Source organism: Dioszegia hungarica (genome assembly GCF_025882075.1).
Source record: "Dioszegia hungarica strain PDD-24b-2 chromosome Unknown MKK02contig_6, whole genome shotgun sequence".
NCBI lineage: Eukaryota > Fungi > Basidiomycota > Tremellomycetes > Tremellales > Bulleribasidiaceae > Dioszegia > Dioszegia hungarica.
Window position 1 is genome coordinate 2,106,319 of NW_026515768.1, and position 23,129 is coordinate 2,129,447.

Below are 23,129 nucleotides of genomic sequence, written 5' to 3' on the forward strand. Positions count from 1 at the left end.
GAGCATCTCCACCGCTCACCTGAACTGCGAGAGCTAGAAAGCTGGTGTACAATTCCTCTTCCCTCCATCTTCTTTTAGGCGGCACAAACATGTCATCTGCTTCAGCTACAGCCGGCCCCTCGAGGCGACACAGCCAGTTCCGGCCCTGCATCGACTTGCACCAAGGCGTGGTCAAGCAGATTGTAGGCGGCACCCTTGACCTCACCTCGGTCGAGGAGAAGGAGCTCAAGACGAACTTTGTTGCTGCGTGCGTCTCACTACCACCTTCCGTATCAGCGACAAACGTACTGATAGTCAAGGAACCCCTCGTCATACTACGCGAAGCTGTACCGGGACAATGGGCTTACAGGGGGTCATGTCATCAAGCTCGGACCGAACAATGACGATGCTGCCAAAGAGGCTTTAAGAGCCTGGCCAAATGGTCTGCAGGTAGGAGGTGGGATAACAGGGGACAATGCCTTGGATTGGCTTGAGCTGGGAGCTGAGAAGGTGAGTTCACACCCTCGGAGCTACAACTCATGCGTTGATAGCTGATCGTACGGTGTAGGTGATTGTCACCTCGTATCTCTTCCCAGATGCCAGGCTCTCGCTAGAACGGCTCGAGGCGCTGAGTAGAAAAGTGGGGAAAGAGAGATTGGTCGTGGATATTTCATGTCGAAGGAGAGAAAAGGGGTGGGTTGTGGCTATGAACGGGTGGAAGACATTGACAGATACCTACGTGACAAGAGGTGAGTTCCGGTCTCCAACAGAACCCCGGGCCTCAATCAATATCACCTGCTATCCGGTTCAAGCACTCTGCTGATGATGATCAGAAACAATCACCCTGATATCCCAACACACCTCGGAGCTTCTCATCCACGCAGCAGACGTCGAAGGCCTCTGTCAAGGGATAGACGAAGACCTCGTTCGCTCTCTCGGCGAATGGTGCTCTATACCATGTACGTACGCCGGCGGGGCCAAGGAGCTGGGCGATCTGGAGTTGGTAGATCGCTTGAGTGGAGGGCAGGTGGATCTGACTTTTGGATCGGCGCTGGATATCTTTGGAGGGAAGGGGGTGGGGTTCGACGAGCTTGTTCAGGTGGATAAGCGGATGAAAGAGATGAGTAGGGGAGCAGTATGAATAAAATGAGCGAGAGCACCTGGATACTTGGTTTCTAGTTTCTACACTCGTAATTCTTCTTATCGGTCTACGCTTCAAGCGAAACCCCTCCGTCCTGCTGCCCGCGGTACCGCCGCCATCCCCACCGCCCCAAGTGGTACCCCAAAAGGATGGCAGCAAAGACCCCGACGATCCCCGCACCGATGTATCCGCTATTCTCATTTGCCTGAAGCCTTCATGAGCTATCTTCTGTTGGGAGCGGGGGAGGAAGTCCAAGTCTCACACTAGCCCAGAATCGCCACCAGCTCCCGGCCAGTCCGCCACCTTCTGGATCCTCCGCAGCTTCGGAGCATTCTGTACAGTTCTCTCCAACAAGACCCATGATTGTGATGACGGAGATACTACCAAATTAGCATTTAAGCCGGCTGCTCTGTAGGAAACGAGCTTCTGACTTACCAGAACGCGACGATGATGGAGAGCAGAGTGAGCGCGATAGACAGGCTAGACATGGTAGCGGCTTTCGCGGCGAGTTGGCGCCGGAGAGCATAGTCGGCCTTATCGCCCAGGGCCTGACGGTCCGGGCGATGCTGACCAGAGTGTGGAGCAGCTGAACCAGGGGAGGCGGCTTGCTGGAGCGGTGAAGCGGGCGGATTGTCAAGGTAGACAGCCTTCTTCGGTGGCTCTCCCTCGCCATCATCAGGCCCTATTTCGTCGTTATCTGGGACTATGGGCATTGTGGGCAGGGTCATCTCTCGCTCAGTGTCCGAGTCTCCCGAGGATTTTCTATCGAGGAACAAGGCGAAAAGAGATTGGCTGGGGTCTGTGACCATCGGAGCGTAGGCGTATAACATGAGGATCGAGTCAAGCGAGTCGACAAGAGTCATGCCTGCGGTAAACTAAAATTAGCAGCTGACACGTTATAGGCCGATAGGCTAGCTTACCAGAAACTGGCCGGTCAGTGTCTCCGGTATTATTCTCATCAGAGCATAGGCTTGAACCTACCGGCAGCACGACGATCCGACCGTGACTGATCTCTTCCCCGTTGGTCCCTCTCTGCGCTATCGCCGAGATAGCCAGTAAAGCAATGGACGAGGCCGTATCAAAGCCTGGACCCCTCTTCAGCTTATCATATCGCCTGCTCTTGACTCCAAAAGCTCACCAAACCCAAAGAGGATGCCGATGGGGTACATCTTCCATGGCCGATCCACCGCCCTCAACAATGGTGCGACGATCCGCACCAGACATCCGCCGCCGTGTATCTTTGTCACATCTGGAATCTCGTATTCCTGTCCAGCGGCAGCGGCACGCTTCATGGCCTTCCGCTCCCGGATGGCGCGGATGATGAAGACGGTGTTGATTGTGGCGATGAGGAAGAGGAATGAGGCGGATACGGAGGCGCCGATGTAGCCTCCTACAGTGCCTACGCCTGGATCGTGCGTCAGGTCTCACGCTTACGAGAAGGAAGAGGGGAGATACACACCGTCCAGCTTATCGTAGATGTCCACACTGGACGATCAGCTTTTCCGGGAAGCGGAGAGCTCACCTGATCGCGATAGCTACATTGACCACGATGACGATAGTCGAGTGGCCGAGGGAGAACCAGAGACCTGACTGGTCAGATTGCAGCCAGGCAAGACCCCGGACAATGATGATCATACCACACGTTATAGGTAGCTGTCCAAGCGATACAAGCTGTCGAGTAGCGTTATCTATCGCGGAGATATGGTCCGCGTCGAGCCCTGTAGATGATCAGCCATGAGAGTGTCTCTGAGAAGATGAGCGTACCATGTCGAAGTCCGATGGTCTAGTGAGTCAGCTGTACTCCTGCTTGGCTTGAGTTTGACCTGCTCACCCAAGCTAGCAGAGCTAATCCGAGCAGGCCATCCGCCTGACCCAAAGTCAGAGCAGCCGCGATCCAGCAGACTGCATTAGCTAGAAGTTCGCCCGAGATGAGCAAGATGGCCTGCCCGAAGAGTGTGAGATGTCGGTCTCGCAGCCTCTTCATTACTGCCGGCAGCATGGCTGTAGCCTCAGTGTCTAGCGGTCAGGCCGATTAGTCCAGTTGCAGCAGAGATTGCAAGTTTCCGCTAGCCGCTCCGCACCACATTCCTTATCGCTCAGATCCAGGCACGGCCCGCTCTTCCGACGGAACAACAAGGTTTATTGGCCCCGGGACCAAGAAATGTTGTTGCCACTTGTTCGACCTGTCCTTTGCTTCACTGTCTACACTATCTTTCTTATAACAGAGATATCTCTGCCACGATGCCGCCAGTACAGTTCTGGAAGCCTGGAACCGCCGCTCCCGGTAGGTATTCCAGCTGACGGTCTAAGACCAGGGTTGACTGCTCCAGGAAGCTCCGTGGACCGAGCAAGCGAAGCCGAAGGGTCGTTGGCAGCCACCTCATCGCGAGCGGCCAACCTCTCTATCGATGCGCAGAGGCAGAGGCTGCCAATTTACAAGCACAGGCAGAAGCTGCTGTGGTGTGTGGAGCGGTATAAGGTGATGATCGTTGTCGGGCAGACGGGATGCGGGAAATCGACCCGTCAGTTTACCAGACCATGACCATGTCACATTCTGCAAGGGAGTCAAGAAGCTGACCGGTACTCAGAGATACCGCAGTACCTACATGAAGCAGGATGGACATCTGAGAATATGGTGGTGGCTTGTACTCAGCCCAGAAGGGTCGCGGCGACTAGTGTGGCCACGAGAGTAGCAGAGGAAGTGGGAAGTGTGCTCGGGGACGAGGTGAGCTGCACCATGCGCCCGATGTGTAGAGGCGGAGCTTATCAGAATAGGTCGGATACACTATTCGATTCGAAGATCTATCATCTCCTGCTCGGACACGGATAAAATACCTGACGGACGGGATGCTGTTCAGGGAGTGTATGACAGACCCGCTGCTTAGCAAGTACAGCGTGATCATGGTAAGCTAGCCCGAGTGTAATGATCTGGGCGTTGAGGACAAGCTCACACGGAAGATCGATGAAGCTCACGAGAGAGGGGCGTACACTGATCTCTTGCTTGGACTGCTGAAGAAGTGAGCTTGTCGAAGCATGCCCTTGACGGCAGATCGAGCTGACATACAGGATCATGAAGAAGCGACCAGAATTGCGGGTCATCATCTCCTCAGCCACTATAGACGCGTACGTGTCGTCACGGTCTATCCTTTTAAAGCTTTGACTGAGCCAGACGCTGATCCAGTATAGACAAGACTTCTTAGAGTACTTTAACAGTAACGCGGACAGCGCGGACCGCTCGAAGGATGACGCTATCAGTGAGCTCAAAGGCTATACAACTGCATGGGGACGACAGCTGATTCGTTCAGTCGTTTCACTCGAAGGCCGAATGTTCCCGGTTGAGGTGTGCTATCTGAAAGAACCATGTCAGGACTATGCCGAAGCGGCTGTCCAGACAGTCTTCGATATACATCTGCGGGTAAGTCCCGGTATATAGCTCAGAGCGCACGCGAGCTGACAGAGTAGGAACCAGCAGGCGATGTGCTGGTCTTTTTGACGGGAAGAGAGGAGATTGACCAGGTCATTCAGACCCTGTCAGATCGATTGCAGACGTGAGTTTGCTTCGCCAGTCTGAGGGCGAGAGCTGACCATCAGTCTACCTAGAGGCTCCCTCAAGATGCTGCCCTTGCCACTATACGCTACTCTGCCGCCAGAAGAGCAGATGATCATCTTTGATCCGTCACCTCGCGATACTCGGAAAGTCATCTTCTCGACAAACATCGCCGAAGCTAGTGTCACCATAGACGGGATCAAGTACGTGGTGGATTGCGGTTTCGTCAAAGTAAGCTCATGTTTCCCCTCCGCATGCAAACACCAGCTGACAGTACCAGATGAAGACCTTCAACCCTAGAACATGTATGGATGTCCTAACGACGACCCCCTCCTCCCTCGCCTCCGCAAATCAACGCGCCGGCCGAGCCGGTCGTACTTCCGCTGGCAAATGCTTCCGACTCTACCCCGCCTCCTTCCTCCCCACCCGTAACCGCCATTCCCCTATGCCAATCACGACCCCTCCCGAGCTCACTCGGTCCGATATATCGCTCTACCTCCTCCAGCTCAAAGCGCTGGGAATAGACAATTTGGCGAAATTCGACTTTATGAGCCCGCCGCCATCAGAAATGATGGCGAGGGCGCTAGAGTTCTTGTTCTGCCTCAAGGCGATTGATGAGGAGGGGAAATTGACGAGTCCGTTTGGGAGGCGAATGGCGGAGGTTCCGCTGGATCCGATGATGGCTGCTATAGTAAGCTGTCTGTTTTTCGTATATGTGCGGACTGGTAGCTGACTGTCTAGCTGCTGAATAGCCAGGAGCTCAAGTGCGGGGAGGAGATCCTGACTATTGCAGCTATGACGCAGGTTCAGGCAAGTGCTGCTCATCTGAAGATATGGTCTAGGTGCTGATAGTGTAGAACGCCTTCAATATGTCATCAGGAGGCATGAAGGAGACAATGTCAGATCTCGAACGGCGGAAGTTCACGGCCGAGGAAGGGGTGAGCTTCCTGCTGATTGTGCCGTAGCCGCGAGACGTGACGAGCTGACTTATGCAGGACCACCTCACTCTCCTGAACGGTACGTCTACGCTTCCACCTGGATTGTAAAGTAGCACTAAGCTGACCATACAGCGTACAACGCTTTCGTCCGGTACGGTCAAAAGGACAAGTCGTGGTGCGGCAATCACCGGATCAACCATAAAGCTCTCTCGAGAGCCATGTCGATCCGAAAACAGCTCAAGAAGTTTCTAGATCGGTTCGGGATCAAGGTGGAAAGTTGTGCTGGGGATGCGAAGCGATTAAGGCGATGTTTGGTCAGCGGATACTTCAAGGTCAGCCCCTTCACGCGCTTGCACCAGGATGAGGTGGATAGCTGACCTGCTAGAACGCCGCGAGGATGATGCCGGATGGGACCTTCAAGTCGGCGCGAGAAGGAGCTGTGAGTCATCTAGCAGTGGGTGGGTGGGGCAGAGCTAAGATAGCAGACGTTATACGTTCATCCCTCGTCGGTCATGTTTACACGTCAACCCTCGACCGGTTGGGTCATCTATCACGAAGTCATCGAGACGACGAAGTCATTCATGCGGGATCTTACGGTGATTGAGGAGGATTGGCTGGTGGAGCTAGCGTGAGCATCCTATATGCTGATACAGCTATGGAGAGGAGCTGACGATTCAGACCTCACTTCTATACATTCAAAGGAGGAAATCTGAAGAAACACTAGGGCGACCCCGCCACGACCATACCATTCCGCCGCTTTCGCCACCAGGACAACCCCTCAGCATCTGGTGTCAATTCAGGCGCAGGATGCGGACCGCAGTGCGGCGGAGAAAGTCCTTGGGGACACCGTCATAATCAAAGCTCCGCTACTGTTATCGGAAGGTGAATGCGCCATTGCGCCGATCGTATGAAGGGTTCTCAACAGGTGTGCACAGTGCTCAACGTTGGGTCAGATGCTTCAAAGTTTGCCGTAAACGTGCTGCTCACAATGACAGTGTAACAAGTACTCATTACAAGCTGAACCCGCTCCGAGAATAGCGGTGGCTGCCAATCAGCGTTCTTCAAGGTAGAAGCCGTATCTCAGTGACCACTGGATCTGCCTCATGAGCTCGAATCGGTGGAGCAAAGGATCGCTCATCATCGGAGGAGCGCCGTCATCAGCTTGAGGATGTGAGTGCTCCGCTACGTCTCAAAGCGGCACGATCGGAGTGTTGAAGCGTCGTTGGACCGAAGGGATGAAAGGATGATGACATTCGGAGCTCCAGGGCAATGTGCAGCTCGGGTTGCTCTGTCCCGATGAAGACCCAGATGACGTTTGAGTTGACAGCGAGTTACGAATATAAGACTGCGATCCGCCGAAGAGGGTAAAGGATATCTGGTCGGCGGCCCGCAAATCATTCACTAGCGCTGGACAGCTCGGAGGATTCTACTTCACGGCCCTTTCACTCAAGCAGACTTATTACACTGCTGTCCTCCCGTTGGTCAAAAGTCATCATTGCTTTCACTCGACACCATGGCGAGTATCCGAGACATATCTACCGCTTTACGCTTGTCATCGTCTGCTGACCCACACCTGCTGGGGAGCCATTTCTCGCACGAAATTCACACCTGCATCGCCTGGACTCAAGCCCATTTCGATCCTATCGATTCGGAGGCCCAACATTGGATCTACACATGCCCCTTCCTCTCGACCATCCACTCCTTCCGCTTAGTCCCTGGGATATTCACGCGTACCATGACCATTCCGACAGCAACAGGCGATCTCGCAAAATTGCCTGAGTCCAAGCCTGGCTGGTTGATCCAGCTGGCCAACGACTTGGTGAAATCAGGCGCAAGCGACATCGGCACTTCCATCAATCCGTCTCGGGAACTGGCTTGGAAGCATGTGTTTCAAGTCATCGGGGTCGGGGCCAATTCTCTCGAAGATTCTGCTGCAAAATTCTGCGACGATCTCACCGATGCGTTGCTCATACCTTCCTGCCACAGATTATGTCGACTGCGCACCGGGTCAATGGAGCACCTTACCAGCGAAGGGGACGCGCTACTGGTGCTCGGTGAGGAGGACGGTACGGTCAAGTTGTTTGACTATAAAGACCTGAACTTCACCGCTGCTCGATTGGAGTACATAGCTGCGACTGGTTTGTGATGATGTGATCCGCTGCATCAGACATGGCGCCCCCTTTTCGCGCGCCCCCCGAGCCGGGGCTGGTTGGTTTTGCGTGAGCGGAACGGTGCCAATTCTCCTATCCCTAGTCTCACTGATTCTCCTCGACGATTTCGAAGTATAATTCAGTGCTTGCGATCAGTGCAATTCTCGTAGCTCATATTGTTTACTGGTCCGTCCCTGGAGGCGCAGCGCCTCGGGAGTCATTGCCCACAAGAGCCCCATTGCCACTGGCCATAGCACGCGGGCGCCACTTGAATTACGTTACCGCCTCAGGCCGAGCCAGCTATTAGCTGCTGGCCGTTGCAACTACTGTACTTCACATGATACCTCTGCCTTCCTCACTTCCTCCCAATACACACGCCTCATACAGCCAGCATGTCAGACGTCGAGAGCAGCGCAGCAGCCCGCAAGCGCCTCAGATCAGATTCTCCCGCTGGCCCATTAAATGGGGACGCCGAGGACGAGGATGATATTGGACCTTCCATGCCTGCTCCGGGCGCGGATGATTCGGACGACGAAATAGGGCCTATGCCTACTGCTGCAGGAGACGATGTAGTGGTCTCCAATGGGCGGAGAAAGAAGCGGGCAGGTGAGCTGCTCCTCGCCCCAGCTTTCGGGATGGTAGCTGATCGTCGAGTATTACCGCATGAGAAGCTGTTCCTCGACCATCTCCCGGATCAGGACCGATACTACAAGTCGTTCATGCACAGGGACACAGTCAACTTTGTGACTATGACCAAGTGAGCTACATAATGAAACCTAGGTGGACAGGTTCAAGAATGAGCTGACTCCCTTCAGGCCTGGATTCGTATTGACGACTTCGGTAGACGGGCACTTGAAGTTATGGAAGAAGCAGGAGAGTGGGATAGAGTTCGTCAAGCACTACAGAACGTCCTTGAAGGCTATCGTCGCGGTGGCAGCTAGCGAAGAGGGGACACTATTCGCGACGTGTAGTGAAGGCGGAGAAGGGAGGGTGTTCGACGTGGTCAATTTCGGTGAGTCCAGCCAGTCCACCTCGATGTCAGAGCGCTTGAGAGTCGGTAGAGGAGAAACGCTGACGAAAAGATATGATCAACATCTTCAAGTTCCCATTCATACCGAAAGCGTGTTGCTGGGTACATCAACCAGGAGCGGGGCAGACACTATTGGCGGTCTCGGAGATGGGGTCGCCCATGATCCGGATATATGATGGCCGCGGGGATGGGAAGCCTTTGTTTGAGCTGGGAAAGATACATCGTGCGCCCGTACATACCATTGCGGTAAGCTAGCGGGACCGGCATGCCTGCTGCGGTCCAAGCTGACGAGCTAGTATACGTCGAAGTACGACTGCGTGGTCTCGGCAGACGAGGATGGGTTTGTCGAGTACTGGCAGCCTAGCGAACCGTTTGGTCTGCCTAGTGTCGCCGGGATGTGGCAGTACAAGTCCTCTACCGACTTGTTCCAGTTCAAAAAGGTGCGTCTGCGTCCTATTCCAGCCCAGCAAAGGTATAAGCTGACATACCAGACCAAAACCATCCCCACTTCCTTCTCCTTCTCCCCCTCCCAAACGCACTTTGCGACCCTCGCCCTCCCTTCCCGCGCCGTCCACATCTTCAACTTCCTCACCGGCAAGCTGACTCGTACATACGATGAAAGCCTGCAAGCTGCATCCGAGATGCAACAGGCGGGGACGGCGGTGTATAAGCTGGACGATATGGACTTTGGGCGGCGGCTGGCGCAGGAGCGGGAGTTAGATCGGGATGAGGCGGGGCCGGGCGGGGTGTTGAGGACGGCAAGTGCTGTTTGGGATGAGAGTGGGAATTTCTTGATGTACCCTACGATGCTGGGAATTAAGGGTGAGTGACTAGTTCTACAGGGATGGACAGGAGCTGATTGAATAGTGGTAAACACAGTGACGAATAAGGTGTCGAGGGTGGTTGGAAAGGATGAGTCGCTCAGGTTCTTGAATCTGGCGGTATATCAGGGGGCGCCGGCAAAGAAGGGTGTAACGACGCTGGTGAGTTAGCAAAGCCGCGTATATGACGGACAGCAACTGACAGTCAGGCTATGGCAGCGTCCGCGAACCCACTCCTTGAGGATAAGGCGACACGAGATCCCCATCTCTTCGCAACCGCCTATAACAAATCTCGTTTCTACCTCTTTGCGCAGGGCGAACCGTGAGTCACGTCTTGGGGTAGCAGTTATAGCAGTAGCTAACGGCCCTAGCGACCAAAAGAGCGGAGATCGCGATGTCTTCAATGAACGGCCGACGAGGGAGGAGCAGAGCACAGCTGTTCAGCCAGTCGAGAAGGCTCGAGCGTCTGCCACTACGGCTGTCATACATACGACGAAGGGAGACATAGTGAGTTGTAGTTGGCCCCTCACTTCTCAGGATGCCCAAATTGACGCCCCAGTTCGTCAAGCTCTTCCCAGACATTGCGCCGAAGACTGTCGAGAACTTTGTCACGCACATCAAAAACGGGTATTACAACGGTATCATCTTCCACCGGATCATCAAGAAATTCGTAAGCTATCAGCTTTCGGAAGCCTTCAAGAGCCTCAGCTCACGATTATAGATGATCCAGACTGGAGACCCGCTCGGCGACGGAACAGGCGGAGAATCCATCTGGGGCGGAACCTTCGAAGACGAGTTCTCCTCCAAGGTCAACTTTGGCCAGCCGTACATGCTCGCCATGGCCAATGCTGGGAAAGCGACAAACGGCTCGCAGTTCTTCATAACCACTGTCCCCTGTGACTGGCTCAACAACAAGCACACGTGAGTACTGTCTGTCGCTTCTGCTGGTAACGTCGAGCTGACCCCGCAGAATCTTTGGCAAAGTCACTGGCGGGATGGAAATTGTCAAATCGATAGAAGCGGTCGGGACCGACAAGAATGATCAGCCTTATGATCCGATCTCGATGCAGAGTCTGGAGTATAGTTAGATCGGTAGATACATAGAAGATCTGTTGAATGCATCTACCTCGAGCGGTCCAGCTGAGCGGAGAAGAACTAGCCGCTATGGCCGGGAGCGGGAGTGCCGCCGATCAAAACCGAACGGGGACCCGACACGTGGCTTTCGGCTTCAACCGTTGCCGCAAATACGACCAGCGAAATCGCTCATTGCAGCTCGCTCACACCATACCTCCCTCTCCCATCTCTTCCTTTCTCCTACACCTTACCTCTTACACTACAGCCCTCCGCTCTCCCCGCCAGCCCTAGGCGCCTCCTAATCGCCTCATCTCATCTACAATCTATCGAACTCGAACCAGGATGATGCGCATCCTCCCCCGCTCGTTTCGCGCGGCGGCTCGCCCCCTCCCTCGCGCGGCTAGACTATACCAGTCCGTCGCGTCCCGCCCTGTCCCACCTACCGCGTCTTCCAGCCAACTGAAGGACGCAACTCCTTCCCGCTCATACGCTACCGAGACGTCCATCCCGCCCAGCGCAAATGACATGTTTGCGAACGGAACAAACGCGTTCTACGCGGACGAGTAAGTGTCGACCTGCCCTTGAGGTAGAGTGGGACGACAGGGCTGACAGGATAGGATGTACAGGCACTGGAAGAGCGACCCAAAGAGCGTGCACGTCTCGTGGGCTACCTACTTTGAGGGACTGGACAAGGGACTGCCATCGTCCTCCGCCTACACACCGCCTCCGGGTTACTCGGGCGCTGGGTCCACCGTACCCGCCGCTGCCGATGGTAGCCCGGAATTGCAGGTCTCTGGCGGTGGTGAAGTTGCCGACTACTTGAAGGTGAGCTGACAATCCCGTGAGAGCCCTTATAGGTCATTAGCTGACAACTCCAGGTCCAGCTCCTCATCCGCGCGTACCAGGTTCGAGGACACCACATTGCTAACCTCGACCCCCTCCGTATCTCCAACGCCGACCTCGACGCCAACACTCCACCAGAACTCCGGCTGGAGTACTATGGATGGACTGAAAAGGATCTCGAAAAGGAGATCAAGCTCAATTCGTCCATTCTCCCTCGGTTCATCGGGTCCGTCCCGGGGGACAAGATGACGATTGGGCAGATTATTGAGGAGCTGAAGCGGATGTACTGTGAGCTGGCCGGTTGAAGTCTTTTGCAGTAGGAGCTGACATGTAGGCCACCACGTTGGTGTTCAGTACGTCCACATTGTCGATCGGGGACAGTGCGACTGGATCCGGGAGCGTGTCGAACTCCCCACCCAGTGGAAATACAACACGGAGGAGAAGCGGATGATCCTCGACCGGACTATGTGGTCTGAGCTTTTCGAAAAGTTCATTGCGTCCAAATACCCCAACGAGAAGCGGTTCGGTCTCGAGGGGTGCGAATCCCTCGTCCCCGGTATGAAGGCGCTTATCGACCGATCGGTCGACGAGGGCGTCAAATCCATCGTCATCGGTATGCCCCATCGTGGACGGCTCAACGTCCTCGGCAACGTCATCCGGAAGCCTATCGAGGCTATCTTGAATGAATTCGCCGGGGCGGTGGAGAAGCAGGAAGGAGGCGGAGACGTAAAGTACCACTTGGGTGCCAACTACGTCCGGCCCACACCGAGCGGGAAGAAGGTGTCTCTCTCGCTCGTCGCCAACCCGTCGCATCTCGAGGCGGAGGACCCTATCGTCCTCGGCAAGACCCGCGCCATTCAGCACTTCGAAGGCGACGAGGCGACACACACCACCGCCATGGGTGTGCTGCTGCACGGAGACGCGGCGTTTGCTGGCCAGGGTGTGGTGTACGAGACGATGGGGATGCAGAATCTTCCCAACTACGGGACGGGCGGAACGGTCCACATCATCGTCAACAACCAAATCGGTTTCACCACCGACCCGCGGTTCGCCCGTTCCACTCCTTACCCCTCGGACATTGCCAAGTCGATCGACGCGCCCATCTTCCACGTAAACGGTGATGACGTCGAAGCGGTCAACTACGTCTGTACGCTCGCCGCGGAATGGCGCGCCACGTTCAAGAAGGACGTGGTCGTCGATATCGTCTGTTACCGTCGGTACGGGCACAACGAGACGGACCAGCCGTCATTCACCCAGCCGCGGATGTACAAGGCGATTCAGAACCAGCCTACCGTACTCTCTCTATACACGGACCAGTTGATCAAGGAGGGCACGTTCACCGAGAAGGAGATTGATGAGCACCGGCAGTGGGTGTGGGGGATGCTCGAGAAGGCGCAGGATCTCGCCAAGGAGTACAAGCCCTCGGCGCGCGAGTGGCTCTCGTCCTCATGGGAGGGATTCCCGACGCCCAAGGAGCTCGCGGAGAATGTCCTCCCCCACCACCCGACCGGAACCGACCAGCACACGCTCAAGCAGATCGGTAACGTCATCTCCACCTTCCCCGAGGGATTCACACCCCACAAGAACCTCGCACGGATCATCGGGTCCCGCGGAAAGGCCGTCAATGAGGGTAAAAACATTGACTGGTCGACCGCCGAGGCGCTCGCTTTCGGCTCGCTCTGCCTCGAGGGCACGCACGTCCGTGTCTCCGGACAGGACGTCGAGCGGGGTACCTTCTCGCAGCGACACGCGGTCGTGCACGACCAGGAGACGGAGAACCAGTATGTCCCTCTCAAGCACCTCGGTGGCGAGCAGGGCTCGTTCACCGTCTGCAACTCGCACTTGTCGGAGTTTGGTACGCTTGGGTTCGAGCTCGGATACTCGTTGGTCAGCCCCAACAGCTTGACCATCTGGGAGGCGCAGTTTGGTGACTTTGCGTGAGTTTCTGAGCTGCTTCGAACGTGAAGGTGGCCAAGCTGACTCCTCAGGAACAACGCTCAATGTATCATTGACCAATTCATCGCTGCCGGTGAACGCAAGTGGCTTCAGCGGTCTGGGCTCGTCATGAGCTTGCCGCACGGGTACGACGGTCAGGGACCGGAACACTCGTCTGGGCGTATCGAGCGGTTCTTGCAGCTGTGCGATGATGAGCCGAGAGTCTACCCCGCACCGGAGAAGCTGGACAGGCAGCACCAGGACTGCAACATGCAGGTTGTGTACCCTACGTGAGTATCAGGCTAGAAGATGCAGAATAAGGCACAGCTGACATCGTAGTACCCCCGCCAACTACTTCCACGTTCTTCGCCGTCAGAACCAGCGCGAGTTTAGAAAACCCGTAAGCTATTTGGTGCTTGTAGAATTCAAGGCAGAGCTGATACTCCAGCTCATCATTTTCTTCTCCAAATCCCTCCTCCGTCACCCGCTCGCCCGGTCCGACCTCTCGGCCATGGAAGGCGAGACCATCTTCCAGCGGTACCTCCCCGAAGAGCACCCGGACACCCTCGTCGCGCCCGACCAGATCAAGCGTCATATCCTGTGTACCGGCCAGGTCTACTATCAGCTCCTCCAGGAGCGTGAGAAGCGAGGGATCAAGGATGTGGCTATCTCGAGGGTGGAGCAGTTGTCCCCTTTGCCTTATGATCTGATTACGCCTCATTTGGACAAGTATGCGAATGCCGAGCTTATTTGGGCTCAGGAGGAGGTGAGTTGGGCCTCAGAGCAAGGGGGAGAGGCAAGAGCTGATGGGGTTAGCCTTTGAACAATGGTGCTTGGACATATGTCCAGCCTAGGTTGATCACTGCTCTTAAGCAGACGGAACACCACAAGAACCGGATCCCGATTTACGCTGGACGCAAGCCGTCCTCGTCTGTCGCGACGGGTCACAAGCAGGCGCACAAGGATGAGGTGGAGATGATCAACGAGATGGCGTTTAATGCGACCGAGTAAGGGAGTATGGAGATTGGGGTACGGAGAGTAGGAGGAGAGAGGTGTGGCAGATGATTGGCTTGGTGAAGGGCGGACTTCCATAGGCGCAGAAGAAGGATATACAGTAGTTTTGCATCATCTATCTTGTCACGTCCACTAGTGAGTCACTGCAGTAAGACGCCAAGCCACTTCGCTTCGCGCGACGCAGCGCCAGAGGATCCAGAGGCCAAGCTCCAAGCTCCAAGCTGCAAGACCCACTGGCTGCCCATGGATGAGAAACTCCGCCTGAGCGTGACTCACCTTTGCGTGCCTGAATGGGATGAGATAAGGGTGATGACGCACTTCATCACGATGAACTCTGAAAACTTTAGCTCCGTTTCAGATGAAAAAGTTGAAAGGAACGGTCTGTGCGTTAGCCGTCATCAATACCTTCCTTTGGCAAACACAAATCACACAGGACAGCCTCCTCTATCTCTCCTTCTCTCTCTTTCACCTCTCATCACCATCTTCATCAACTAAAAGCACAGAAAACAGGTGAGTAAGCTCTTTTCCCAGTATCAAACGTGCGGGATCCAGATCTAAGGAATGTGGAGTCTCCACAAAGATACGTTGGCTTGGTTTCAATGGCGTTTTTGGCGTGCCGAGTAAGGAAACCTTGATTTTGTCTCGGGGCGGTGTGCGAAGCTGCGAGGGGAGAGGCGGGGCACTTCTTTGTTCTTCTTTTGTGCTCTTCTCTTCACTCTTATCTCTATCTATCAATCCATTTTCAGCTTTATCTGTGCTTACTAGGTGAGCTTGGCGACAGGACACCGTAGGCTGGCCTGGTTGTGGCCCCGAATCTCCTTTCCCAGTCTCACACTTCACTTTCACCTTCATATCCTTATCTATCTTCTGTTTGCTCGCGAGCCTGGAACGCAGGCTGTGAGGTGGCTCTCTATCACGACCCTCGCGCAAGGATCTGAACCCCCACTTGTGATCCCTCCTTTCGCCTGTTCTCCTAGCTACACTCCTTATCTGACCAAACGAAGGATGGGCGGACAATTGCTGACGCGGTCTAGCTTACTCGTCAGCTTCCAATTTCAATTGCTTCAAGATGGCCACTACCAACGACACCACCAACGACGTCCCGGCTCCCCAGGTCGAGGCTCCTTGTAGGTCTTTCCTATACCTTCCTGCCCTCAATGTGGGCGCCTGGTGATCGTGCCCCTACCCGAGCTACCTGGTCCACATGTGGTCCCTAGCTGACCATTATAGCCTACAAGATCGTGTCCCGCCTGGACGGTGTCCCGGTCATCCATGACTCGGTGACTTACGCCGAGTATGTCTCTCACTCGTTATCCCCAGATGGCTGTGGCTGATGGTTTCAGCTCCCTGCTCAAGGCGTACCCCGCGACGAACTACGTCTACGCCACTGCCGTGTCCGTCGCAACTCGTGAGTCCTAGTCTCTCGCGATCATTAAACTCATGGGGGTGATGCTGATCAGCCAGGCTCGTACAATATCGTCTCGCCCGTTATCAACCGTACTCAGCCTATCCTTAAGTCGGCTGATGGTCTCGCTGTCGCGACGTGAGCTACTAGTAGCAGACATGTCTGAAGCGGAGCTGACATGATAGCTTCGACCGCGCTCAAGCTACCTTCCCTTACGCTTTCAAGACCCCCACTCAGGATCTCGTGGTGATCAAGCAAGGCAAGGCTGTGTACGATGCTGTAAGTCCCCCTTCCACATTCACCTTGTGACCGTGCTGATGATTAGCGCATCGCTCCCATGCTACAGCAGTATCAGCCCATCGTGCACGACGTCCTCACCAAGACTGCCGAGATCAACTCTGCACTCGGTGCGCGCGCCCAGGCCACCATCGGCGTGTCCAAGGAGTACGCCGACCACCTCGTCGAACAGCTCAAGCAGCTCGCTGCGCAGGGTCGGGTCCTTCCGGGCCACTTGATCGAGGTAAGCTTAAAGGAGTGATTCGGCGAGATGCCCGAAGCTGACACTGCAGGGCGTTCAGAGGACCACCACCGACCTCAAGGAGATCGTCCTCGCCAAGGACACCAGCGTGCAGGAGAAGTCCAACAAGGTCGGAGCTTATGTTATCGTGAGTTGGAAGCGATGTGCGTAACGAGAAGCATAAGCTGATAGCGCAGGACCAGGTCAAGCCTGTCGTCGACGAGATCTACAACTACCTGCTCGGTGCCAAGGTATGTCTTCTCAGCTGACACGACCTCAGCGAGGATCTGAGATTGATAGCTGACTCTCTATAGCGCAAGGCCGAGGAAGCTGCCGCCGAGGCAGCCGACAAGACCGCCGACAAGGTCCACGGCGTCGCCAAGGACTAGGCGATAACCCCTTTTTGTCCCGCTGTATCGCTACTCCCGCTAGATTTTCGACCCACCGTTGCCAGAATAGATTCAATCGGTTCTCGTTCCATATTATAGATGTGTATATAGATTTCTCTGGTTTGATAGGTGGGTTGCACACGTCTGGCTTCCAATACATGCATCAAGTTCAAGATCAAGTTGGTTCTCTATAGTAGGTCCTCGCCACCCTCCGATCTTATCAAGTTATCATGACGGCATTTGCGGCCACGTCATGGTGAATATTTCCAGTTCAGATTTCCATGTCCACCAAGTTCCTCCACAACTATACTTGCTACCTGCTCATACTGTCTACACCATTATGTCTGGAAGAGTACAAAACAAGCGACCAGCACCTAGCGGCGGTGGCGGCGACTGGAAGAAGCCCAAGTTCGGCGGCAGCTCAGAGGGAAATGGCGGCAGAGGAGGCTTTGGCGGGGGTGGCCGGGGTGGTCGTGGCCGAGGAGGTGGTAGTGGAGGTGGACGGGGTCGCGGCGGTGGATCTGGCGGAGGCGGCGGCGGACGCGACGGCAAATCATACGGCGGCAAGCCATCCTACGGCTCCTCCGCTCCTTCATACGGCAACAACAACGGAGGCGCCCGAAATTATGGTGCCGCTAACAAGGGCAAGGGCAAGGAGGAATACGACGAGCCCGCCAAGAAGCGGAAACAGCCCGTCACTCTCGGCGGTGGGGAAGTGGACGCCGACGCTTCCGAAGGAGAGGAAGAGGATGTCGATATGGACGGAGACGAGGAGGCTGGGTATGCGGACACGGACAAGGTCGTGCCCAACGATGCTGGAACGGGGGAGAAGCGGGCTCGTATGAGCAAGGAGGAGAGACTGGCGCTTCATGCGGCTCAGCCACACCGGACGACCCTGCTCCCTAGCCATGGGCTCCTTGTTTCGCTGTTGCCGCTCTGGGAGCGCGCGCGGAAGGTCGAGGTGACGAAGGAGGAGCGGAGGACGGCGATTGTGGAGTTATGGGAGGCGGTCAAGGGACGTGTGGGGGAGATTAGTAAAGGCCACAAGGGAGGGAGAATACTGCAGACTGTGAGCTTTGTCCTCCAGTACTATGCAATAGCCGGGCAAGCTGACCAGAGGTAGATTGTCAAGTACGGAGGCAAGGAAGAGCGCCTCGGTGTCGCGCAAGAACTTCGACCACAATGGCGCGTCATGATGGAATCCAAGTACTCCAAGGTGAGCCTACGTTCTCCTCTCGCTCGTCCCGTTGCTGATCGGCAGTTCCTCATGTCCAAGCTTATCCGATACTGCCCCTCGATCCGCCCTCAGCTCATCGCCGACATTCGCCCCGCTCTTCCCTCTCTGCTCGCCCACGCAGAGGCCGTACAGCCCCTCTCGGACTTTTTTGATCTCTACGCTACCGCCAAGGAGAAGCGGCAGCTCGTGCGGGGCTTCTACCCGAAGGAGGTGCTGGTATTCGATACAGGCAAAGATGGGGAGAAGGGGCTGGAGGAGATTTTGGCGGATATCGGGGAAGAAGGTCAGGGGAGGTCGAGAGTGTTGGATGGAGTGGAGAAGCATGTACTGGGACCGTAAGTTGGCGTTTCCTTGATCCTCGCAGAGCAGTAGCTGACAACCATAGGTTCAATGCCACGCAAAAGACTGCCCTGGCTCAGGCGATCTTTCATCGGCTGGTACACGAGTATCTGGACTGTGTGTACCGCTTCTTGGACGCCGAAGAGGCCGACAAGAAGATGCACGAGCTCCTTTCCACGTGAGTCTTACCAATCTCCAACATGAGGAGCCCAGCTGATAGGTAGATCCCTCGAGTCCCTTCCCGAAATCGTCCACACCAAAGACGGGTCCGCTGTCGTGCGCCAACTCCTCGTCCGCGGCAACGCCAAAGACCGAAAACAAACCCTTCAGCAACTCCGAAAACACATACCCGCCATGGCCAAAGACGCCGACGCTCAGCTCGTGCTCTTCACAGCCTTCGACTGCGTGGACGACACGAAGCTCATGGGCAAAGCGTTTGTCGCTGACATTATCGCCCTCACGCCCGAGCTGGCCAGCGACAAGAATGGCCGTCGATCACTCATGTACCTCCTCACGCCGACATCGACCAAGCACTTTTTACCGGCCGTCGTCAAAGATCTGGCCGAGTCGTCCGAGATGGCCCGGAAGATCGGGACGAGCAAGAAGGACAAGGATGTCAGGCGGAAGGAGCTGGTCGGGTACGCGAGCGAGGGGCTGTTGGAGCAGGTCAAGATGAAGGCGGAGGAGATGGTCAGGGATCCAGGATCAGGATTGGTCGTACAGGAGATCATGCTATACACTGAGGGTGGTGAGTTGTCGGAAGCACCATTACGGTCTTTGACTATTACTGATCGTTACAGACAAGACCGCCGCTGTCCAAGCTCTCGTCGAACCCCTGCGTAACCCCTTCCCCGAATCCCCTTCCTCCCTCTCAGACACCGACTCACCCGTACCCGACAATGCCCACCTCCTCGAGTTGTCCCACTGCGTCCGGACATACAAAACCATCCTCTCCGGCGGCCACTTTGACGCCAGCTCCAAATCCGTCAAAGTCCTCGATGCGGCGCTTCCCCCTCTCATGTCGTCAGCCCTGCTCGAAGCTATCTCCAGTGCAGACGCTGGCGGTGCGGAGAACACCGTCCGGATCGCTTGTGCGGCACCGTTTGTGCTCGTTGAGCTGATCGCAGCGCTGGATGGGAAGGGACAAGGGGAGATCAAGAAGATCTTGGGAGGGAAGGAGGCGAAGGAGGCTATTGGAGCGAGCGAGGCCAAGGGCGCGGGGCTGCTTTTGGAGCGGATCGAGGCGTTGTGAGGATTCTGTGGGGCACGGTGAGAGATGCATCTGTACAGTTTTGGGATCCGCCAATCACGCACCCAACCCCACGTCCTCATTCCGCATCGCTAAGGGGCAAATGCGCCGTGGTACCGAGAAGCAAGCTCACTGCAGGCCTAACCCATTACTGACAACCTGACTTGCCGACGGATACATGTCGTGGAAAACGGAGCGCGAAAGGAAGCTACTGTGTATGCTGTTGCCGCTCACCCGGATGGCACCAGGACCTGACCGGCGGGACCCACCCTTCATACCGAAGCCGCTCTGTACCTGACTACCGCGTACCCAAAGACAGCGGCACTGTCGGCAGCGACATCTGCCCCCGAGATCCGACCGCCCACATGTGATCCGCCGCCGTCGTCGCTCCGCTGCCTCCGCCTCCGTACGCCGCCTCGCGCCCAGGGACTACCGTCACCTGCTAATCCGATCAATAATATGAGAAGGAGCCACCTCGGCTCCGTCTTTGCGCTCGAATCTAGATCTAGGCATGCCATCTGCCGCCGGTGGAGGGGAGGCGGCTCACGTGGCTTACCGTTTCAGGCAATTTGGCTGTGTTTCAGCTGTTTCAGATCGGCGCCGAAGCGTCCACGTCCGCCCGGTGATGCCGTCATGTTCTAATCTTGACTGCTTACAGCGCTAGTGCAGCATAGAATTGTGATCACCTGACTCCTGCCTACTCCTGCTATCCCCTGGGCGCACGTGCTGTCATCCGCCACTGGGACTGGTCCGGTACTTCGACGAAATACCGAATCATTTGTGCCGAGAAGGTCATGTCAGCCTTTCCTTAGCTCGAGCGGGGATTCTCTGAGCTGCTGGCTTCAGTGGTTACGGATCGAATCCTTACATCACGGTGCCGATCCCGAGATCGCGAGGGATGCCGGCGTCGCGGGGCAGTGCGAGTGCAGTGCGGAATGGTGCGGGGCCGAGAGGGCGGCGCTTATCCCGACCCGCTGAGCTCCGTGGGCCGTGCTCAACTCGTGAGGACGTACATGTAAGCCGACCTATTGTCGTCCAACAATCGAGCCACTCAGCCACCCTCTCACCTCTACACCCGCTCAGCTCGCAATCTCACCACACAAGCACTCATCAATTCCTCACCCTGATCCACCATGCACTTCGCACTCCCCTCCCTCCTCATGGTGCTCATCACCCTCACCTCGGCCTTTGCGCGTGTCACCAACATCACCTTCCCCGCGGGCGCCGTGGTCGGCACGACCATCCAGCTTAACATCCATGAATCGGGGTACATTCAGAACTGGGATGACCTCGGTATCCTCGTCGGCTTTGGCTCGCCTGACCAGCTCAAGAACTACAAGGCCTGCGTCGGAGCTACCGGTCAGTACTATACGAACCTCTAGTGAGTTTAGCTCTTTTGGATCTCATCCCTTGTCACTATCACGAATGCTCAACTGACGCTATCAGTCACAATTCCACTCTCCTAGGCAACAATACCGCTCGTCCCTCCAACTTTGATCTGGTCGTTCCCGTCCCGTCCGGACTCAACACCAGTATCCTCTGGCGCATCACCGCGGCGGTCCCTTATGTTGTAGGCGTGAGTTGAGATTCTCTTCCCGTGGAGCTCTGTGCTGATGACTCACAGGCTTCCGGCTTGACCTCTGTCCAGTACTTCAACCGCACTATCCGGATCTACCGCGCACCCACCGGAGTCGCACCCTCTCCGGCAGCCAATTCCGGCTGAGCGCCACAACAGTATGGATGAGCGAGGTGTGGATGGGATCACCGAGAGCGTGACTATGGGATCTTATATAATGTAATCAGTCTAAGTGTTGATCGAGCTTCAGAACAACGTGTCAACTGCAGGATGTACCAGTACTTGCCCTCAGATGCGTCCTCGCTCTCATCAGCATGTGCGTCTTGGTTGCCAGCAAGACAATAGGAACCAATGTCTGAATGCTAGCAGCCTTTCTGCGCTTGCCTTGAAGCTGGGAATCGAACTACTGCGTCCGCGGCCGAGCTCGAGGACGAGCACTTGGGTCCACCTGCACTCTTCCGATCATAAAGGTGTAAGTGGCGCATCGCTTCATGAGCAATTGCCTTACGTCTCCCTTTCAGACTCAGCTTCGCCGCTCTGGACATCGCATCCGCAACTTGCGCAAGACTAGTCAAGCCACCTCAATGCATCTGTAAGACCGACAGGCCGAGATATGCAGCCACCCGAAAGTGTTCCGCCCGAAATGACGTCATGCTATCCGAGGTGATCGTTATTGAGGCGACGATGATGTGGCTGAATTAGCGTCCTCGTGCTCGTGCGCCCACGTTCTCTTCTCGTCCACGGCCACCTCCATGCTATACCGCATCGCTATCGTCGCTATCGGGATATCTTTAATGGCTATATTTATCTCGAGATGGCCTGTGAGGTACCCACACCATACGAGACCGTCTCGGAGATCATCGGTCCTCGCGGCGATGCGGTCGTCAGCGGTGCGAGATGCGGAGCTATGCATGCGGGCTGATGTCCGGGACATACACCAGCTCATGCTCTCCAGAGGTATATAAGGGGGGAACCCTCGAGCTAGATGACCCACTCTCGTCCCACCCACATCTCACAGCACACAGCAACTCACTCCACACCACTCTCTGAACACTCAATCCTCCCACACTTCCTCCATCACCATGAAGCTCACCATTATTCCACTCATCGCAGCCCTCTCTGCCCTTGCACCCGCCTTTGCGCGCATCTCCAACGTCACATTCCCCGACTCGGCCACCGTCGGCGGTACGCTCCAGCTCAACGTCTCGGAATCCGGCTACATTCAGAACTGGGATGACCTTGGGATCTTGGTCGGCTTTGGCTCAGACTCGGGGCTCAAGAACTGCGCCGCGTGTGTCGGGGCCCAGGGGCAATTCTACTCCAACATCTAGTGAGTAGCCTCTTCTCTGAATTGAGCCGCAGCAATGGTGGGCGCTGACTTGACTTCAGCAACAACGACACCCTGATCGGTACCAACCGTGCTCGTCCCTCCAGCTTCGTGCTCGAGGTGCCTGTCCCCTCGTACCTCAACACCAGCGAGACTTGGCGGGTCACTGCCGCTGTCCCCTATGTCGTCGGAGTGAGTGCCTGCCTACTTCCCTCTTCCCTCTTCCTCCTCCCTCTCCCTCTCCTCGTCTGCGTCGCTTCGTGAAGGGGGTCGGCTCCTCGTGTATGGATAGACGCTGACACTAAATAGGCCATGGGTGGTACCCACATCCGGTTCTGGAATCACACCGTTACCCTCAACCCCGCCGCTTGAGCAAACTCTGTCTCTTGCCTACCCTTCTCACAGGTTAGGCTGAGTCGAGATGGGTCCTTGGTGATGGACTGTATGATGAGTAGCTTGACAGTATTGTAGGCTAGTAGTGTTTCTGTTTGCCGAATGTAGCTCTACCCCTCGAGTCAAGATCTGAACTGCTTCGTTCGGTGCTATAGCTGGTAATCATGGTGCGGATAGGATGGTCGGAAGAAAGCGCGTGCCGGGCAGTTGTAAACGCAATACATG

The 23,129-nt window shown here is 55.8% G+C and overlaps 10 protein-coding genes across 10 annotated transcripts; 9 read left to right on the forward strand and 1 right to left on the reverse strand.

The window, feature by feature from the left end:
- Positions 1-89: 89 nt before the first annotated feature.
- Positions 90-1,120, forward strand: MKK02DRAFT_23580 (histidine biosynthesis enzyme 1--5-imidazole-4-carboxamide isomerase; the record flags this gene model as incomplete). Its single annotated transcript, XM_053086751.1, has 4 exons — positions 90-247; positions 300-489; positions 548-728; positions 813-1,120. The coding sequence occupies 4 exons, from the start codon at positions 90-92 to the stop codon at positions 1,118-1,120; spliced, it is 837 nt and encodes a 278-aa protein (XP_052948361.1).
- A 67-nt stretch (positions 1,121-1,187) lies between these two features.
- MKK02DRAFT_22833 (high-affinity nickel-transport protein-domain-containing protein) lies at positions 1,188-3,104 on the reverse strand (the record flags this gene model as incomplete). The annotated part of the gene is made up of 10 exons (XM_053086634.1): positions 1,188-1,325; positions 1,383-1,500; positions 1,556-1,995; positions 2,102-2,205; positions 2,259-2,525; positions 2,580-2,605; positions 2,643-2,706; positions 2,758-2,838; positions 2,885-2,903; positions 2,952-3,104. 10 exons carry the CDS (start codon positions 3,102-3,104, stop codon positions 1,188-1,190), a joined length of 1,410 nt encoding a protein of 469 aa, XP_052948362.1.
- Positions 3,105-3,361: 257 nt separating this feature from the next.
- MKK02DRAFT_22971 (pre-mRNA splicing factor) lies at positions 3,362-6,329 on the forward strand (the record flags this gene model as incomplete). The annotated part of the gene is made up of 18 exons (XM_053086650.1): positions 3,362-3,408; positions 3,455-3,642; positions 3,709-3,845; positions 3,896-4,024; positions 4,079-4,137; positions 4,187-4,243; positions 4,307-4,374; positions 4,426-4,535; positions 4,583-4,668; positions 4,712-4,898; positions 4,948-5,358; positions 5,409-5,471; positions 5,525-5,605; positions 5,663-5,684; positions 5,738-5,937; positions 5,991-6,044; positions 6,091-6,233; positions 6,284-6,329. 18 exons carry the CDS (start codon positions 3,362-3,364, stop codon positions 6,327-6,329), a joined length of 2,088 nt encoding a protein of 695 aa, XP_052948363.1.
- A 789-nt stretch (positions 6,330-7,118) lies between these two features.
- On the forward strand, positions 7,119-7,751 carry MKK02DRAFT_42985 (uncharacterized protein; the record flags this gene model as incomplete). The annotated part of the gene is made up of 1 exon (XM_053092226.1): positions 7,119-7,751. One exon carries the CDS (start codon positions 7,119-7,121, stop codon positions 7,749-7,751), a length of 633 nt encoding a protein of 210 aa, XP_052948364.1.
- A 396-nt stretch (positions 7,752-8,147) lies between these two features.
- MKK02DRAFT_22804 (putative peptidyl-prolyl cis-trans isomerase) lies at positions 8,148-10,694 on the forward strand (the record flags this gene model as incomplete). Its single annotated transcript, XM_053086628.1, has 12 exons — positions 8,148-8,361; positions 8,410-8,512; positions 8,571-8,767; positions 8,838-9,031; positions 9,082-9,225; positions 9,277-9,607; positions 9,653-9,768; positions 9,816-9,928; positions 9,978-10,113; positions 10,166-10,276; positions 10,337-10,527; positions 10,577-10,694. The coding sequence occupies 12 exons, from the start codon at positions 8,148-8,150 to the stop codon at positions 10,692-10,694; spliced, it is 1,968 nt and encodes a 655-aa protein (XP_052948365.1).
- A 328-nt stretch (positions 10,695-11,022) lies between these two features.
- Positions 11,023-14,469, forward strand: MKK02DRAFT_42987 (thiamine diphosphate-binding protein; the record flags this gene model as incomplete). The annotated part of the gene is made up of 8 exons (XM_053092227.1): positions 11,023-11,243; positions 11,298-11,505; positions 11,559-11,811; positions 11,858-13,460; positions 13,512-13,748; positions 13,798-13,858; positions 13,907-14,224; positions 14,275-14,469. The coding sequence occupies 8 exons, from the start codon at positions 11,023-11,025 to the stop codon at positions 14,467-14,469; spliced, it is 3,096 nt and encodes a 1,031-aa protein (XP_052948366.1).
- Positions 14,470-15,541: 1,072 nt separating this feature from the next.
- On the forward strand, positions 15,542-16,783 carry MKK02DRAFT_42988 (uncharacterized protein; the record flags this gene model as incomplete). Its single annotated transcript, XM_053092228.1, has 9 exons — positions 15,542-15,599; positions 15,703-15,766; positions 15,816-15,880; positions 15,937-16,015; positions 16,063-16,156; positions 16,203-16,397; positions 16,447-16,542; positions 16,592-16,645; positions 16,709-16,783. The coding sequence occupies 9 exons, from the start codon at positions 15,542-15,544 to the stop codon at positions 16,781-16,783; spliced, it is 780 nt and encodes a 259-aa protein (XP_052948367.1).
- A 340-nt stretch (positions 16,784-17,123) lies between these two features.
- MKK02DRAFT_23307 (armadillo-type protein) lies at positions 17,124-19,611 on the forward strand (the record flags this gene model as incomplete). The annotated part of the gene is made up of 6 exons (XM_053086707.1): positions 17,124-17,852; positions 17,907-17,999; positions 18,045-18,355; positions 18,406-18,537; positions 18,584-19,107; positions 19,160-19,611. 6 exons carry the CDS (start codon positions 17,124-17,126, stop codon positions 19,609-19,611), a joined length of 2,241 nt encoding a protein of 746 aa, XP_052948368.1.
- A 1,130-nt stretch (positions 19,612-20,741) lies between these two features.
- On the forward strand, positions 20,742-21,331 carry MKK02DRAFT_42990 (uncharacterized protein; the record flags this gene model as incomplete). The annotated part of the gene is made up of 3 exons (XM_053092229.1): positions 20,742-20,989; positions 21,055-21,184; positions 21,233-21,331. The coding sequence occupies 3 exons, from the start codon at positions 20,742-20,744 to the stop codon at positions 21,329-21,331; spliced, it is 477 nt and encodes a 158-aa protein (XP_052948369.1).
- A 935-nt stretch (positions 21,332-22,266) lies between these two features.
- On the forward strand, positions 22,267-22,883 carry MKK02DRAFT_42991 (uncharacterized protein; the record flags this gene model as incomplete). The annotated part of the gene is made up of 3 exons (XM_053092230.1): positions 22,267-22,514; positions 22,574-22,703; positions 22,821-22,883. The coding sequence occupies 3 exons, from the start codon at positions 22,267-22,269 to the stop codon at positions 22,881-22,883; spliced, it is 441 nt and encodes a 146-aa protein (XP_052948370.1).
- Between the last annotated feature and the right edge of the window lie 246 nt (positions 22,884-23,129).